The sequence below is a fragment of the Typopeltis vanoorti genome, chromosome 16 (genome assembly GCF_054136105.1).
Source record: "Typopeltis vanoorti isolate ZY-2024b chromosome 16, IOZ_Tvanoo_1.0, whole genome shotgun sequence".
In the NCBI taxonomy this organism is placed as follows: Eukaryota; Metazoa; Arthropoda; class Arachnida; order Uropygi; family Thelyphonidae; genus Typopeltis; species Typopeltis vanoorti.
Genome location: NC_143564.1, coordinates 42,959,459 through 42,979,614, shown reverse-complemented (window position 1 = coordinate 42,979,614; position 20,156 = coordinate 42,959,459). Strand labels below are relative to the sequence as shown.

The 20,156-nt window shown below is 36.4% G+C and overlaps 1 protein-coding gene across 2 annotated transcripts in view; it reads right to left on the bottom strand.

The window, feature by feature from the left end:
* Positions 1-20,156, bottom strand: part of LOC150097975 (vascular endothelial growth factor receptor 1-like) — a 354,137-nt gene that overhangs the window by 202,197 nt on the left and 131,784 nt on the right. For both annotated transcript variants that reach the window (XR_016549608.1, XM_090406574.1), the window contains exon 8: positions 11,328-11,648. Coding sequence is in view for 1 of the 2 variants with exons in the window: in XM_090406574.1 (XP_090262700.1) it covers positions 11,328-11,648 (321 nt within the window). In the remaining variant the exon portion in view is untranslated. The remainder of the gene's footprint in view (positions 1-11,327; positions 11,649-20,156) is intronic.

The window sequence follows — 20,156 nt, the reverse complement described above, 5'->3', positions numbered from 1 at the left end:
CATGTCTTCGGCTCTTCCGAGAGTAAGAACCCTCAGATTCGAAATTGACGCAAGGATCCTTAAGAGGACGTTTGCGAAAGCTCTCATAGACTGCGTCGGGGCTGACAATATTTCTGGCTTTATCCCCTATGGGGGGGAAGATATCAAGTAGTGTGTAAGAATACCAATACAAGAGAGAAACTATTGCAAGGGGTTCAATGTGAAGGAAAAATTTGCCACCCATTTTTTGTCGGAAGCATTGCTAAAAGAATGCGAATAGACCGTTTCCAACTAGAATACCTTGAAGGAGGGAACGATATTATCACTCAAGTTTTTTCAAAATGGGGAACAGTATGAGACATCCAAGTAGGCAAAGACGCTGACTTCCCTGAATGGATGTCGGGGGAAGTCACGCTCTCGCTAACAATGGAGGAGGAAGTCCCAAATTTTATCATGATTGGATCGGCCAGGGTAATGGTTAGTCACCCTGGAGTAAAAAGGCAATGTTATAAATGCGGCACCTTCAGTCACCTCGGAGCCCAGTGCCCCAAACTGAAATGTAAGAACTGCCTCACAGCAGGCCATTCACTGGCACAATGCCAGCTGGCATGCTTAAAATGCGCTGCTACCGACCATAAAGTGGACACCTGTCCGAGGAGAAACTTGGCAGAAAAAACAGGAGGCAATATCACACCCAACACCGAAGCACCAGGAAAAAATGTCAATGCCACGGAACCAAATGATTTCCCAACCCTGAAGGCTGCGCATGAAAGGGCAGCAACAAAGAATCATACTGCCACATCGCAAATTGAAGTAACAGAGAAACCTACAGCCAAAACTGTAGAAGTATCCAGGAAAGACACAAAGCACGAGGAGCCAGCCAACGACCAAACCACTGCCACAGAAAATAAACAGAAACACTAGCAGGAAGGTCCTATCATGGTAGTTGAAGAAACAACAGAAGAAGAAACAGTAGAAATGGAAATTCATAGCGAAGAAATCACACAAAAAAGACCAGGCAGCCCTGAAGAAGGGAATGTGAAAAAACCAAAACCAGGGAGTCCGGGCATAGCTGAACCTGGAAAGGTAACAGCAGAAGCCACAAAGTACCCTTATGCAAAAGCCAATGCACCGATACTGCATCTGCTAAAAGACTTCCCTGAGGATGCGAAGGTTTTACAAAACGGAATAGAAACATTCGGGGATATTCTACTTATCCTCACAGGGAAAAACGGGCCTAAAGGGGTAAGCGCAGAGTGGAACGATATGTTTATCGAAGACATAGACGAAATCACTCCAGAACAAATCGAAGAATTTATTGATGCAAAGGATGACGTGGGAGCAGCATTGTACAGAGGCCTAGGAATGCTAAACTACTTCTGCGGAGAAAAGTTATACGATCACATCCTTAGTATCCATAAAAAATAGAAAGCAGGCGGATTTAAGCCCTGCCTAACAGGCTGACAAGTCAGTCGATTCCTCGCATACAGCTGCCAGACTCGGGGGGGGGGGGGGGGGGGGGGGGCAGGGAATTTCCTTTTCTCTCTTTCAGATTAGAATTTTTTTTGTGAAAAAAGTCTATGCCTTTTCCACACAGGAGGGGGGGGGTATCCTGAGAACCTGGGCTGCGAAGGCCTACATCGAGGTGGTGCAGCTCCTTGTGGGCTGCATCACCTAGGCCAGGCTTTTCACCGCTCTTCTGATCATTCAGGTTGAAATTTCAAAATTCACCTAGTTTCTCATTTCTTTGGTTCTGTCTTACAAATTGTTATATGTAACTTTTAATGTTATTTACCAGTTCCTTTTTCATGTGTTGCTTCTTTCATTTGTTTTTCCCCACTTTCCTCGGGCAATCATCTGAAGAGGTGACTGACTGGGAAAAGCTGAAAAGAACGGATGGAGGGAGATAATGTCGGAGATCTGCTTGGTGCTGGCATTTAAGTCAGGCCAAGTAGATCGACTGAGGCCTCTTTAACTATCTACTACTATCCACTCTATCTTTCTCCTCCTCTCTCACTATCAAGCTGACTCTCAGCATGACTTTTTTTAAATCTAAAGAGGCCAGTGATGAAAGGCATGAACTCCCATTCTACCTCAGTAAAGGTCGAAACTAGTCTGGGTAGTGGCCCTTCCCTTAATGCATAACATTAGACATATCCGCAAGGAGATGTGTTTTGCATTATAGGAGATACTGAGATAGAAGTGTTGGTATCTTGCTCCACCTTTGCAACGAGTTGCCCTGGTGTTGTACCACCTTACCCCAGTCCTGAAGATACTTGCAGGCACAGGCCTTGTTTGCTCACACTTGGATAAAGGATTAAACTAATTTTATTATACTTGGCATAGATTGTTTGTCAACTCATTTTTGTAGACAAGATCTTCACCACACCTCCAGAGATAGTGATAAGTTAGTAGTGAGATACATCAGTTCTTGCACCACTCTTGAACAATGGAACTATCAAATTCTTTTCATTCCTGTGGGATCTTTCCTCAGCTGAGACTTAAGCTATACAAACATGTCAAGGGCCTAGCCAATTTGGCTGAACCAATGTAGACCACTTTGCCTCCAATTGGGGAGAGTGACCATATAGTCTTTTTCTGGGAAGTTGCTAAACGTGGAATTCTCTGTCAAGATAGGGTTTATGATGAACTATAAAGCTGGTAATTATGACAGACTTAGGAGGCATCTTAAAGCAGTGCCATGGCTTGAGAAGATACAAATAAAGAATGTCATGGTGCATGGGAAGTGGTGAGAGACTATTTAAGAGAAGTAGTAGCAGACTGCATACCGAATGTCAGAATAATAAACCAAGAGTGGATTAAGTGAATGAGTAGAGTTATAAAGAGCAGCAAAAAAAAAACCACTCTGGAGGAAATATGAAGAAAAAGGTGATCAGCATACTCATGAGCAGTACAAAGTGCAAGCAAGAAGGATGACTAGTTTGGTAAGAAAGGCCAAATCAAATCAGGAGAGAAAATTAGCTGAGCAGGCCAAAGTAAACCCGAGAGTTTTTCATTATGCAGCAACTAAGATGAAAAATGATGTCAGGATGACTTTAAACAGTGCTCATAGTAGGAAGGTGACAGAGGCAAAATAAATAGTTGAGTCGGCCACATCTTGACTACTGTGCACAGATTTGGTCACCTGGGTTTCTTGGGGATCAGGAAGTAGTAGAGAGGATTCAGAGATGAGTGGCCAAGCTGGTGACAGGTCTGTGGAATGATCCCTATGAGGATAGGTTAAGGGTGTGTGGATTACAAAGTTTAGTTAATAGGCAGAGAAGAGGGGAGACATGATAAAAACTTATAAGATATTAAATGGGATTTTTAAAATTGATGCAGAGGAAATTTTTTAATATATGGCAAATAGTCAGAGAACTAGAGATCATCGATGGAAATTACGTAAGAGTGTGGTTAGAAGGGTGTACAAACTAGATTTATTGCCTGGAGAATGATGAACAAATGGAATGGATTGGCAGAATTAGTTGAGTGTTCTGACAGTAAATGAGCTTAAGCAGAGGTATGATAGGTTTTGTGAGTATAAACAATGTGGGTCTCCACGTTGAGTCTCTCCATGAAGATACCATATAATAATAATAATAATACAATTACTGAAATAAGAGCCAACAGGCTTCACTTCGGCAAAGTAAAATTATTCAAAATTAAGTGAATATTGAATAACACATTATTTCTTAGCTGAATAAGAAACTCAAAGATAGGAAATCTAATCTAAGAGTTTCATGCCAAATATAGAAAACTATATAAATAAAGATCAGCGAGTCCAAGCGTAAGCCAACACCCTGTAGTGCAATGCTAGGGCAACTCAAAGTAAAGGTGGAGTAAGCTCCGATCACTGTTCTTAGTATTTTCCCATAATGTAAAACACAACTCCCTGGAGATGTATTATTCTACATTATGAGAGAAGGTCACTACCCAGACCAGTTTCGACCTTTTTTGAGGTCTCATCAGTGAGTAGGTAGACCTAGATGTAATACTAAGGTTTCAATGGTCAGAACTTATATATTTACTTTACCCAGACCTTTGTATAGGTGAAAAATTAGGCGATCCCGAAAGATCACCCATCTCAGCGTTGTTCCACTTCAGTGACAGGCTCACCCCGTCACTGAGAAGAACTTCTCAGCATTGGCTCTACCCAGTGGAAGGCTCACCCCCACCACCAAGCAGAGCCATAATCTCAGCAGTGGCCCCACTTAGAGACAAGCAAAAACCTATCCCCAAGCAGAGCCTCTCAGAACCCAAGCCTAACCCGCATCGGTTTCAACCCTCTTTGGGGTCTCATCAGTGAGTAGGTAGACCTGGATGTAATACTATGGTTTCAATGGTCAGAACTTATATCTTTACTGTACGAGTTGCCAAAAAAAAAAGGTGCACAAATACAATTACTGAAATAAGAGCCAACAGGCTTCACTTTGGCGAAGTAAAATTATTCAAAATTAAGTGGATACTGAATACCACATTATTTCTTAGCCGAAAAGAACTGTATTGTATTCAGAAATTGTATTTGTGCACCTTTTTTGGCAACTTGTACAGTAAAGATATAAGTTCTGACCATTGAAACCTTAGTATTACATCTAGGTCTACCTACTCACTGATGACACCTCAAAAAAAGGTCGAAACTGGTCTGGGAAGTGACCTTCTCTCATAATGTAGAACAGTAATACATCTCCTAGGAGCTGTGTTTTACATTATGGGAAAATACTAAGAACAGTGATCAGAGCTCAATCCACCTTTACTTCGAGTCATCCTAGCATTGCACTACTGGGTGTTGGCTTACTCTTGGACTCACTGATCTTTATTTATATAGTTTTCTATATAAATAAATGGTTGTTGAAAAATACTTTGACGAGCAGAGACAAGCAAGTTATTGTACCTCTGTACCAAGCTTGATAAGACCTCATCTCGACTACTGTGCCCAGATTTGGTCACCTAGATTTCTTCTTGATGGGGAGGAAGTGGAGAGGATCCAGAGGCGATTGAACAAGATGATAGCAGGTCTATGGAATGAACCATATGGGAATAGGTTGAAGATTTGTGGGTTGCAGAAATTAGTTGATAGGCGGAAAAGGCGAGATATGATTGAGACATTCAAATTTCTAAAGGGTTTCTACAGGATTAATTCAGAGGATATTTTTGAGATCGGGACTGGTGGTGGGAGAACTAGGGGATACCTATGGAAGCTGGGCAAGAGTGTGGTTAGCATGGGTGTTAGAGCTGGGTTCTTTACTTTTAGAGTAGTAAATGAGTGGAATAAGCTGCCAGAGTCTGTTGTGGGTGCTATGATGGTCAGTGAGTTCAAGGCAAGGTATGATAGATACTATGAGAATGTCATATAGTTGTGTGGACATGATGTTTAGGGCCTCCCTCGATGAGTCTAAGGACTCCCTGGAGTCGCCCGTAGTAATAATAATAATATATTCAGCATGAAACTCTTAGATTAGATTTCCTACCTTTGAGTTTCTTATTCAGCTAAGAAATAATGTGGTATTCAATATCCATTTAATTTTGAATAATAATACAGTTCTTGAACTCTTACTCATATCTCTCTCTCTGTCTTCACTGAGTGTAGTGGTAGCATTGTGCACCATGTTACATATACACCTGGCTGATAGATCTTAGCACTCACTATGCTTCTGACATAAGTGTATCAACTGAATTTAGTACAGTTATTCTTCCACATTCATTCTTTCTTTTACTTGCGACATATAACTTTCGACTGTCTTTAGCCTGTACAGCCAATTTCTTTGCATAATCTGATTTAGCTTTGCATATAATACTCATAACATTTCTAGTCTGAGCTTTATATATTTCATAACTCTTCTCACTCTTATTCTTATGATATTTTCCACATCATCATTTTCTTATGGATCTCTTGCTCAATAAGGTTGCACATCCATTTCTCAACCATCCTATTTGATCTTCAAACTCTAGGGACACATTCAGATACTGCTTCATTTAAACACCTTTTCAAAGCTCCGCATGCATTGCTGACATCTTACCCTTTCAGCAATTGATAGCATGAAATACAACATAGTATTCTACTAAGTTTATCATAATTTCTAACACTGTGGTTCATCATGCAACCTGTTGTAATTGGAACATCATATAGGTGGCTATTTCCCAGGTGAGTACAGCATGATTGCTGTCACTAACTTGTGGCAAAACAGTCACATTCTTAGATGATACTGACTTCTGATGGTATGATGAATTTGTAACACTCTTTAGCCTAGAGTTACTTCCTTCACATACTGCTTGAAAAAGTTGTCTCACAATAGATCTCAAAATTCTCTGCCATTTTTATCACAAGTTTTCTCTATTGTCCAATCAATATTTCGATAATTTAAAGTCACCCATAAATTACTCACTTAGTACCCATCACTATAATTTGGCAATGCATTTCATTGACTCCAGCAAACTGAACCACCAGGTCTGTAGCAACACCGACCATGTATTTCACTGTGCCAGCCTCTACTTCACACCAGATAGCCTCAAATTTACTACTAAATAGGACATTATTACTATTGTTGCTTTCTTGTGTTTCTATTCTAACTGGGCTGAAATCATTAGATAGCATTAGTAATATCACCACCCCAAACTTTCTCTCCCATCTATCCATCATTCCTGAAAATACTACACCCTTTACAATTGATCCCAGTTATGATGTAGTCATTTTGTTTATCCATCTCAGCTGTCACTATTATAAAAGGGAGTGAATAAATTACTAATCAAGACCTATCCTTTACAAAGCCATGCTGTCCCCATACAGCATTGCATTCCTATCTATCCATTTCTGAATTCTGCCCTTAACCAACTTTTCCAATTCTTTAATCACCTCTCATGACACAATGACTAGTCTAGAATTTACTACTGCTATATTGGATCTTCCTTTATTTTAATGGAACTAACTTGAAATCTTTTTACTGCCTTGGGAACAAGTCAGTGTTAAAACACCTGATCAGATTCAAAGCCAATTCTTGTGCACTTTTTCTAATACATGGGTCGATATTCCATTCAATTCCAAGTTGTATTCACGATATGATTTTGCAATATCCTAAGCACCTCTGGTTCATTTTTCCTATTCTATTCTAACATCAGTCACTATATTATCACCACTTATTTACACCTGGATAAACTACTTCTGCTACCTCCCTACTATCTGCATTCGTTAAAGTTATCTTTCTAAAATCACTAAATTTTTTTTGTGCTCCAATATATGGAAGGCTGTGATTCTTTTTGCATGTTATTTTATAATCCAGAAACCTTGCTGTAGCAACCAAAAACTGATTTTTTAAGCCACTTCCAGTAAGCTTGGCAATGGTTTCACACAAGATTAAAAATTTTATCTCTCCACACTTTTAACTCTTACCAAGTTGTTACATTTCTTGAATATATTTTGTACTGGTTATGAACTTCCTGATTCCATTTCTCCTTAAATATTCTGCTCATTGATGCTGGATATGCAGTCTGATAATGCTTTCCTTAAATACTCCTTGATCATTTCCCATGGCACAAACATTCCTCCCTTACTGTTTTTTAGGCATGCTAAGCATACATCCCTCCCTAAATGAAAATTCAACATGCTAAGTCACCTTCCATGTCAAGAATGCATGACTACTCTTCTTACTTGGAGTCAAAATTGACATCTTGGTTATGGGTATTTATCTCTTAGTAAATATGAGTTACTCTCAGTAGCTGAAGAAATTTTATTTCCTTTTCAGCATAAGTTTTTTTCTCTTAAGTCTACATTTAAGTCTATGTTACCAGTCAATCCTCATAATAATTACTCACCTTATGCTCACTGAACTAATTTTCCCATGCATGGCATCTACATCCACTGCACTCTATAGTACACAGAAGCAAACAATTTATCCACTTCCATTCTGTAGGTTACAGTTTTGCTATAATCAGCAATATCCCTTTTCCCATCCTATTCTCTCTCTCTCTCTCTCTCTCTCTCCTTCCTCCATTAAAAAAAAAAAAAAAAAATATCCTTTGCACTCTATTCTTGTAATTATATTTTTCTTTGTCAACTAAATCTCGCTAATGATAATTTTTGACCAAGCTGAATTAAACATGCCAGATATTCTTTAAGTTTATTCCTACGGCTTCTCACAAGAGGTTTTAAAAACTGAAATATTCCTTTTGGACCATGATTCTTTAATGACAGTCCCAATCATCTGGGACTAGAGGAACTGCATTCATCATTGTATTATCATTCCAATTCTAGTATTCACTTGCCACATAGTTAACTACATACATGCTTGCCTACCCCCCCCCCCTCAACTGTCTCAGTCCCCTAATTTCATACTTTAATTTTTTCAATGAGCAAAACTTGTTCTAGACATCCAACTCCAAATCCAATCAACTGCCATCCATCAGTCATAGGTCTTTTTGTCTATCAAATTCACATATCATATTGAAGTCACATATATCACTGCACATTCTACAAATGGACATTTTGTAGGGAGGAATTCAAAGGATTGAAAGGAAGACAAAACAATGTCAATGCACAAGAGTGGTGGCCCTACAGAAGATTCTTGTAGGACAGTCTAATCTTTAAAGGTACCTGTGGCATGACTATAAACAATGAATTACACAATAACCACAGTAATTGACTTTCATGAAATGAAGGTACAGATATTTCGTACCGAAAATAACAGTACATCATCAGTGTGTAGAAAACAAGCAATCAAAGGAACCGGGTTACAAAGTACATATACAGCAGTCAGTGGTTTACCAATTAAAAACTGTTGCCACATGCTATAAATAAGTATTAATAAATAATATTATTAAAAACTATTTTTCATGGTTACATAAGATAAGAATCTCCTAAACTATCGGGAGAGAGAGAAACAATCATTCCAATTCAGATTTGGTCGATGTAAAAGGACTTTGCAACTTTCTTTGAAAAGGCATTCATATTTAAACCTACTTCTATGGAGAAGACACGCTTAATCCCACTGGATATTGTGTTTAGTGTCAATACTATGCTGTGCCAGACCAGACGTTTCATGTATTCGATATAATATTGATGTTCATTAATTCTTTTTTTCTACAGAATGGCCTGTTTGTCCAAAGTATGTTAGATTACATCCATATGGTATCAGGTAAACATCAGCTAATGATAGAGGTGCCAGTTTGTCTTTTGTAGATGGCAACAGGTGAGAAATTTTGTTGATCAAAAAATAAGTGGGGAATGAGATGATACGTCTTCAAAATTCTACCAAATGGTTCTGAGATGGCAGAAATATAAGGGATTGGATCTCTGCAGTCTGTTGAAGAATCCTGAGGTGTTTGAACATAGGAGTCAATTATCTGCTGGATTTGATTAGAGTTGCAACCATTAAATTCCATTAAGTTTTAATAATGAGAAATTCTTGTTGTAAACTTGAGGGAGAGGAGCATAACTTATGTGCTCTATTAATTAAAGACTTGGTGTTATCAAGTGATGAGCAGACTTTGATGAATGTATCTACCAGTAAAGGTAGGTTTTTGCTAAACACTGGTTAATAAATTACCAGTGGCTGTGTGTGTAAGATGGGGGCCCAAAAATGGTAAACTACCAGCATTTTCTTTTTCCATGGGGAACTGAATGCATGGGTGAAGGCTATTGATCTGTTGCAGGAATGTGGTAAGTTCATTTTCAGAATGAGGCCAAATAGCAAAGATATCATCAACGTAACAAAACCAATGAGAGGGGTGGGGATGAACGGATCAAAAATAGTTTTTAATAATATTTTAATAATATTATTTATTAATACTAATTTCTAGCACACGGCAACAGCTTTTAACTGGTAAACCACCGACTGCTGTATGTACTTTGTAATCCAGTTCCTTTGATTGCTTGTTTTCTACACGCTGATGATGTACTGTTATTTTCAGTACGAAATATCTGTACTTTCATTTCATTAAAGTTAATTACTGTGGTTATCGTGTAATTTATTATTTATAGGACAGTCATTTTATCTGAAGTGAGTAAAGATACTGAAGAGCTTTGTTAGAACTAGAATAGAGAGTGCAAATATCCATATTGACCATCATACTGACCATTATATAGTCTCCCTTATCCAGCACATTATGTTTTCATTTTACGAAAAAAGGAATGTGTTGGATAAGACACTATAAAAAGTGATATTTTTGGACTTCGTAAAGACATTTAGCGAAATGCCTTGTGCAAGTTGCTGTACAAGCTGAAGGTCATGGGGATGAATACTGATCAGTCAGGTGAACTGTCTGAGAAATACCAGCAAGTTTTATATGGTGGAGCAGCCTTGTTAAAAGACAGAGTACCTAAGTGGAGTGCCAAAGTATTTAATCTTATTGAGCTGCTTTTGTTCACTGATTTGTTAATATTGCATATGGTTGGAAAGGAGACAATTGTTTGCTGATGAGGTAATGTTGGTAAAGTTTTAAGAAGTGATGCAGATGTCAAGTCTCTTTAAAAAAGATTTAAAGAAATGTACATTTTGCAACAAACAGTGCATTCTAAATGCAATGGTGCATACTGCATTAGTGAACTCTGGTCCAGAAGAGGAGGAAATTTGGGGCATAGAATTGATATGTCATTGACGTTGGGGGTGGGGCACTGAATAAATTCTAAAGACCACTTGTCATATACATTCTCTTTCTATAAGAAAGAGAATGTATATGATGAATAGGTAACTGTTTTCCCCTTGATAAGGTTGTGATCAGACCATGTCAGACAACTACACAGAGATTAAGTCACCAAGTTTCAATAATGAGAAAACTAGAAATCATGCAGAGATGAGACGAGACAATATCGGGACTAGGGTGTTGATTATAAGGAGTGGTTGAAGGAGTGTAAGCTACAAAGTTGATGAATAAGTGAAGAGGTGATATGATAGACATCATATTGTTAGATTTTACCAGCTTAATACAGAAGAGATTATTCAAGAGAAGAGAGAGACAGGAAAAGAATAAGAGGTTGTCACTGGAAATTGTACTTTTTCTTTTTATAGACTAGTAAAATGACTCATTCACTCCAATCATCTGGCATGTTATCATCTGATCAGGCCTTGTGAGTTATGCAGTGCAATTTTCAGTATATGCTCTCACTCATATACTACTTTTGGATTTCTAAAATCCAACAGCAGTTTTTGAGTATATTCAACATCAGTTTATAGCAAAACATGCAATGCAGCATTTCAAATGTGTCTAGCTAAAATTCTGATGTCAACTTGTTTAAATCAATTTAATAGATGGACACATTTGAAACAGACACATTGTTTATTTCATAATTAAATAAACTGGTAATTAAAAAGTAAGTTCTATAAAGTAACATAACTGAAAATGATAGCTACTTCATTTACCTGTAACAATGAACGATACAGTCATATTATCCTCTCCAATTTTATTGTCACCAACACAGATATAATAGCCTGACATGGTGGCATTCACTTGAAGAACATACTGAACAAAATCAGCTCCTTTCGTTATCTTCTGAAGTTTAATATCTGAATTTGGATAGGTTTTATTATCTTCTATTTCAATCCATTCAAATCTATCAAAGGGTTTGAACTTCCAATGGACTTCAGACAATGGGTATCCCTTGATATCACAATAAAGAACATGTATCTGATTAAGCATGTAATAATTGTCCTTCTTCCCAAAAACTGTCACTATAGGTTTATCTGAAAAATAGAATTTGTGATATAAACTATATAAATTTTACTTAGCAATAAATTATGTTCAATACTGTATCAGTGACACTTATTTCATGCCTTCATTTTTTTTTTTTTTCTAAAACATACAGAAAAAAGTAGAAAGTGTAAGTAATCATTATCATTTTCTGGTAAATACTCTGAAGGGTCCAGCTATTATGATGACAGCTAACATGATCACAGCTCCATGACTAGTTTCTAATCCCAATTTTTTTCCAAACTGATCTATATATAGATTTGCACAGATGGACAAAAGTTGTGCTAACAGCTTTGGCAAATGACCAGAAGGTGGTCATTTGCCAAAGGTATCAATTACTCGATGCTTATGCCATTGATATCAATTACCAGTGGCATAAGCAGCAAGTTTTCTACATTTATCCTTGTTGAATTTAGACTTTGTCCTTTTAACGATGGTTTTACAAGTATTGTAGACAAATGGGTAGTAGACTGTGGAAGAAGATGGTGTTTTGGTATCAAGCTTGTTGTAACAGAATAATAATTCATTTGTTGTTTGGAATGCTAGACATGATTATTTTATTTATTTATTTATTTTTATATGTTCTAACAGAATAATAATTCATTTGTTGTTTGGAATGCTAGACATGATTATTTTATTTATTTATTTATTTTTATATGTTCTAACATGTGGATCTTTTCATTGCAACCCATCTATCCCATGTAATAGATATCATACAAGCAGTAGATTTTTGTAGATTCCTAATTTTGTTACATGGAGAATGTGGTGGTTTAAGTAAATGAAAAAATAGAGATACCTTGCATAGAGAGGTCAAGAATATCTTTATTTCATATTTAAAATCTTTCACAGCTTACATTTGTAACAAAATATATATAGAATTTTATTCAAAGACTCCAATATATTTCATCTAATGTTACATGGACATCATCTAAGAGACAGATCAGTATCTATATTCAAAACATGAATCACAAGAATGAGTCAAAGTATGTACATAATAGACCATATCTTGCTTGCAGTTGAAGTACATGATTACACTATCAGAGTTCAAAGGAACAATTATAAAATTTGCACAGATTACAAAGTATTTTAAAATAATTATTAAAAAACATGAAGAATTAATGGTGATCACTTCCCAAAAATTAAAGATTGGCATGCTGGCTGAGTGGTTAAGGTTCAGATGATTTCATAGCATTCCACATGTTTCAAGGAAAACATGATCAAATTTGAAATTGCTGGAATGAAGAACTTTGCACATAAAGAACTATGTGCCTAGTGTTAACTGCATGAGAAGCAAGGCCACACTTGCCATATTACAAAAATATAGTATAGTCTTGATGTTTCTGAATTCTAATCAAGGCAGAATGGCTAGTCTGTTCAAAACAGCAAAGATGACATAAGCAGAGTAACTGAATGACACCTGGCGAGTAAAGAGGTGGTAAATATCACTCCCCCGCCCTTTTTTTTTTTTTTTTTTTCTAAATTAGCCAATCTTAGTATAGGTAAGTAGCATTTTCTCCCTCCTGGAAACGTTTTTTTAACAATACAGCTTACACAATAAAACCAGCTAACCAGGTTAGGAATACAAAACTGCTGTAGTTCTTTTGCTGCAATCATTAAATCCAGAAATTTAAAATTGAAAACTTAATTTCCAGTGATAACAAAGGGAAGAAACTGGCTATCTACGAAGAGTTACTGATGCCAAATTTTTTCAGCTAAAAAAAAAAACATAAATTTGAATCTCATCTATGAGGAAGTGGTAAGGTTTTTCCTCCAACTATATAGTAAATAGGTAAACCAGCCAGTGAACAGGCCAATTAACAGGTACAACATACTGACCTCATATATCTCAAATGCTTTAAACATTCATTATTTTATATATATATATTGTGATTGTTCATTTTTACTCAGTAGAAAATATTATAAATTAGTTTAAATGACTGAGACTGAGAGGTAAAGAGGTGACATGGTTTATTTAAAAAGATACTACTAGTTTACTAGCTTTGTTGAATGGATCAACTTCTTCAGGTATCACAATCAAAGAAATATACAAAAAATAACAGAGACTTAAAAATTGCATTAACAGTACTAGTACAAAAGACAGTAGCACATTTTGAAAACAGTAATGCGAGCTTGAGTTCCAAATAAAAGTTGACTAACGTGCTGTCACGAATGCACCAGTATTGAACAGAGGCAATGTTGCATCAGACAGATTGAAACTTAGGCTGTTGTTGATATGGGAAGAATCTAAGGTAATTTCTCTAGATTCGACAATCTTTCTTTCAAGTTCATCATAGCACACATGGATATTAGAAGTTTGTGTCCAGTCCATAATGTGTTGGCGGCCTTCATCTGAGTTAACAGAAAAAAGCATGTGGCTAAAGAGAGCGCTGGCTCTAGTCCTGTTGTAGGAAATATCTCTACGGTGTTCTTCCATACATAAAAGGATGGATTTAGCAGTTTGGCCATAGTATGGTTTTCCACAATCACGTAAAATCTTGTAGATGCCTCGAAACTCCTGGAAACTGAAAGGAGAGTGCTGGTAGACTCCAATTCACTAACCCAACATCTAAACCAATGTGCTGCATCTTAAATATCAGCTTATCATGTGATAGTCTATCAAATGCCTTTGTAAAAGCCAAAAAAAATGGCAATCACATTTCTAAAGCAAGAGCTCCCCTTAACAAATCCATGTTGACTCATTGACTCTCACAGATAACATTACCGTCATCTGCCCAAAACTGCATACAGTTCCCTCATTAATTTCTCCAAGATCTTAACTACTGATGAAACACAAACTGGTCTATAATTTTACACTTCCAGTCTGCTACCACCCTTATGTAATGGCACTATCTTACCCTCCTTCCACTCCTTGGGTACATTTCCCTTGGGCAGACTTTCATTGAAAAGCCAGGTCAACGGAGCTATCAGTTCTTCAGCACATTCTGTGAAAACCTGTGGTGAAATTCTATCAAGTCACACTGCTTCATTGATATCCAGAGTACTTAGCATTTGAAACAAACTCTCCTCTTACCACTTCTAAACCTTGAACCTGTCCTATCCCTCTAGTATTAAAACCTACTTCTCCAGGATGCAATACCCAATAAAGTGTTCAATGAAACTTTATTGGGGCAGGACATCCAACATGTCCTGCTTTGCATCAGTCACTCTATTCCCATTTTTATCCAACAATGTTATTCTTCCATAATCATTTCTCCTCCTACTGGCTACTAGCCAAAAAATTCCTCAGAATTTTCTTTGAATCTCAGGGCCAATCTCTTCTCATATTGCAGTTTTCCCTTCATTACAATACTAGTTACTCTTCTTTTTATATATTCTTCATCCATCTGCTCTCCTCCCCTCTCCTTATATCTCTTCCATAACCTGTTTTTTGACCTACAGTTCCTGTTTGATATTGTTTGTCATCCACTTTTACACTAAATTGTGTCCTCTTCTTCACCCATGGTATATAGCTTACTATTGCTTTTAATAAATATTCCTTCACAATTTTCTAAGCACTAATGATATCTTGCCCTTCCAATTCCTCCCTTCATGAAACTATCCCAAGCTGATATCTAAGACTATTATGATCTGATTGAGATTTAGACTATTTAGATTTAGACTATTATAATCTGATCCAATTATAATCTGATATAATATGATTGAGACATTTAAGCTGTTAAAGGGTTAATATTGGATTAACACTGGGAAGAATTTTCATACGGAAGAATGAGAGGAAGGAACAAGGATGAGGGGCGATTCCTGAAAGTTGCAAAAGGAAGTAGTGAGTAAAAGGGCAAGAAGGAAGTTATTGTATATTTTAGTAATATTATTTTAAGAATTATTTAATTTTAATAAATAATTATTTTAATAATAAGGTGATGCACCTTTGTATACACTTGTATATAGGAAATATATGAACTGATGTCTAGAAGTTCTTGCTTTAGTTCCTGTGGTTTACATCATACATATACAACTAGTAAAAAAGGTGATTCACCTTTTTACTATTGGTATATAAGAAATATATAATTTCTGCATTTATTCAACCTTGGCATTTCTTCTAGGTGTGGTTCCCAATGATGAGACCTCAATAAAGGTCAAAACTGTTTGGGAAGTGGCCCTTCCTAAAATGCATAGCATTATACACATTTAAATTATACACATTTGAAAGGGGTGTGCTTTATGAAGTCATTAGCCCTCTATACAGTGGTGTAGCTAGAGCAGTTGCCACCTGGGGCGGTCCCCGAGTTTGCTGCCCCTCTCAATACACACCAAAAATACTACAAAAAGTCAAAACGACTTATAGAGAAATAAATTAAAACACTATGTTTATTTTTTAAGTAAAACTTTAATTCCAAAATTCTAAAATGTTATTTTTCTTCCTTTTCTGTTACCAAAATTGTCTATGACATTGGCGAAGTCTATTTCATAGTAATGTAAGTAATTCTTAATCAATTTTATTTAGAAAAACTCCTCTCACAACTAGCAACCCTTACAGCAATTGTGAGGAAAATTTGCAGTAGTATTACAATATTTGGAACTGAGTTCTCAAGACTGTATTTTAGAATTAACTGCAAAAGTTCAAAAAGGTTCAAAGTGCTGGCTGGGACGACCCCCCCCCCCCTTAGCTATGCCACTGCCTCTATATACAAGTAGCCCATTTGTGAAGATACTTCACTAGCAAATTTTGTTTGCTTACACTTGGATAAAGAATTAAACAAGAATATAATCTCTTGGCAAGTTCAATTTAAGTGGTAGATTATTTTATTCACTGAATGCGAGTCCACCACCCTACTTAAAATTAAGCCTGAAGTAGTTTGAAAATGTTCCATCCCATGTTTCTTGAATTTTCAGTATGATGGCCACATGATGTGAACTAATATAAAAAACTTCATTAAACCTAAAAATCTCAATTAGTTTTTGTTTAGGAATGTGCTCATATTTCAAAAGAGTCAAACAGCTAAAATGTATCACATTAAGCAATAAAAGCATAAATACAATGGATGAAAATTAAAATAAATAATGAATGCATAAAGTAGGCATACCAGCTAGTATTGTTAATGTTCTTCAATGTAAAGCATGTCATATCCAAAAAATCTGTAAAAGTGAGATTTTTGATGAAGATCAAACTTGATTCAGGATGATATCCTAGTTCTTAATACACTGAATAGGAGTATGCAACATTCTGGAAGCCTCCTTAAATTTCCTAATAAAACAGTTGTATTCAATGCAAAGGCATTTCTGTATTTTGTTTAAGTGTCAGATGTTCTTCAATGGCTGTGAAAGAGCTAGACCAAATTTGTGATTTTTTTTTTTCTTTATGACATCTTAAAATGTTCTGACATGTGGATTTCCTCTGGAACATCTGCTTAACCAATATAGCAAATACTGCACAACAGTGCTAAATATAGACAAACATGTCTATATTTAGCTATAATGTCTAGCTATTTGACTCTTTTGAAATATACGTAAGCTTCTGACAAAGTTTACCCATCTTTAGAAAAAACAAAATCTAACACTAAGTTCCATGTTCTTGTTCTCTATGTCAGGATTATCTAATCCTTAGTTCAACTAATGTACAACAGAGTTGTAACCTTTTGTAGATGGAATTCTCATAAAAAAACTATTCCTAAATTTATTCCTAGAACTATTTCTTCACTTAATAATTCATTCAGTAGTGACTTCATAGTTTAGATAAGATAGAAATTTTAATTAACTACTTTCTTCCAAGACTTTTAATAATCCATGTGATAAACATAAATTACTTATAACTAAATCTGATTTAGGTTCTACTCCATTATGCACTTGGTTCACAAAATGGATAATACTGTTGCTGTATTCCAACTAACAGACTAAGTTTGAATCCTGCTGTAGTATGGATGTTTTGTGAATATCTTCAGGTGAAATATGAATTTCAATATTCAGTGCAAGATCACCCTTGTTTACTGAAGGCATAAAGTGACTTTCAAGGACCAAGTTTGCTCTCAAGAGCATGGTTTCAGGATTATCTAATCCTTAACCCACCCACATTACTAATATGTTTGCAACTTTTTGTGGACGAGAAGCATATGAAAAAAAAATAGTAAAAATTAATAAATAATTAATCAGCAATTAGTTGGGGAGAATTTCTTTTAGATTTCACAATGTCGAATACAGCCAAATTAATTACAACAGATACAATCTGAGTTCTTAGATATTATCAATATTGGAATAGCATGAAATCCTGCATAAAAATTTATTAACGGTTATTCTATTTAGGTCATCATATTACAAGAGACTACATGTATTGCAACCCTTTGTACAAAGTAAAACACAGTTTTTGAAGTAGTAATTTGTTGCAAACTTTCATTTCATGCAGCAATCATGTATTATTATATTTCCAATTAATTTCATGACTAGTATGAAATATGTGGGATCTGAGAGACCAGATTTTTAGTAATGCAAGAATTTGATATAATATATATGCCCTTCCCCTGTCTTAAAAGTTGTGCATCCAGTTTGCATAATAATACAAATTATAACTGAAGTCAAGCTTGCAATCTTCTGTCTAGGAATGGAGGAGAGCATTTCTTTAGTAAATCTGATGAGGAAGGATAAGTCAAAATACATTATTCAGGTAGTATCTCTTTAATGCTCACACAAATCTCTGTGCTGGAACAGAAGATAGTAGCAATCAGTGTATTATTATTATTATTATTGCACCCTCCATGGAGTCGGAAGACTCATTGTAGGAGGTTCATTCAACTGACAACATATTATCATACTGAATCTTAAAATGCTTAATACACCTTGCATTAACAATACATTTTGGTAATGCATTCCATTCAGTGACAATTTTCCATGTAAAAAATTTACTCCTCATAACCTCCCCCCCCCTTCTTTACCGCACTCGTACATGACTTCCAGGGATAGCCTATGGCTTTTCCCCTCTCGCCTTCTCTTTTTTATAATCACATCTGGATTAATCTGATAAAATGTCTACCATATCACCTCTCTTCCTCCGATCCAACAAACTGCAGTCCACATTTCTTCAACCTCTCTCCATAGCCAGCATTACGAAGTCCTAGTATTGTCTTAGTCATTGGTCTCTGGACCCTCACCAATGTTTCCACATCACACTGAAAACCAGGTGACCAAATCTCGGCACAATAATCCAAGTGTGGTCTGACCAGTGCTTTATACAGCAGCACAACCACTTTCTTATCCCTACATGTTAGAGTGCTTCTTATCATAGCAGCACTAGGATGTGCTCTCTAAACTTCAATCTGCTATCTACCATCAATCTCAAATCTCATCCACTTCCTACAGTATGGAACCTTCAATATAGTACACAGCTTTATATTTCTGCACTCCAAAATGCAACACATTGCACTTATTACTATTAAAACAATAACCCCACTCCTTTGTCTAAGTCAAACGTCTATTCAAATCTTCTTGAAGGAAACTGACATCAGCAGTGCTACTTATTATTCTCCTCAACTTTGCATCATCAGCAGACAACTGAAGTTCCCCAGTCAGTCCATATGATATACATAATTTACAAACAAGTTATTATTATTAATATTATTTGACACCTCCAGGGAATCCAAAGACTCATCGAGGGAGAGTGTGTCAACAGCATCGAACGATTGGTCCCCTTCCGACTACTAACCATGCTCAAACTTACTTAACTGAGCCATTAGTAGCAGAGGCTCTACCAATCGACCAACCTTTGCCGGCAAGAACAGAACTTTGAGACATAGCACTGATTACCTGCTTTTTGAGATATAGCTCCATCATGTACAACTTGCTGGTATCGTTCAGAGAGGTCAATTTCCATCCATCTAACCAATATACTATCTATTCCCATCCTCTGTGGCTTGTACACAAATACTGACTTATCATATAATGCTCTATCAAACACATTTGCAAATTCCAAGAATATCATAAAATGCAAGTAAATTACTAAAACAGGACTTACCCTTTACAAGTCCATGCTGACCATCATAAAGAATGCCATGTCCATCAACCCAAACCTGCATTCTATTCCTAACTAATCTCTCCAACAGTTTCACCACAACTACAGTTATACAGACAGGTCTATAATTGTAGACTTCTGTCACAAAACCATGCTTGTGGAGTGGTACTATTTTGCCTTCTTTTGACTCCTTGGGAACACTACTCAATGCAAGACTTCCATGAAATAACCAGGTTAAGGGAAACTCAACAAACTCAATCTCCTAGTTCCCATACACTATCTCCTCCTTCCATTCTCTATTCCTGTAATTAAAGACTCCCATCAGATCACCTTTTTACTTGCCCAACTAATTTGCCTAAACATTTCACAATTAGTATTCTTTACATTCCCTGGTCTATAAGCGTGTTGCTCATGCATGACAGTGGTGAGATGAGGCAGAGAGCAAGGATTATGAATGATATGTTAGCAGAAATGTGTGAGGAGAAAGAAGTGCAGTTTGTTGATGCATGGAATAAGTTTGAAGAACTAAGTGAATTCTATAGGAGTG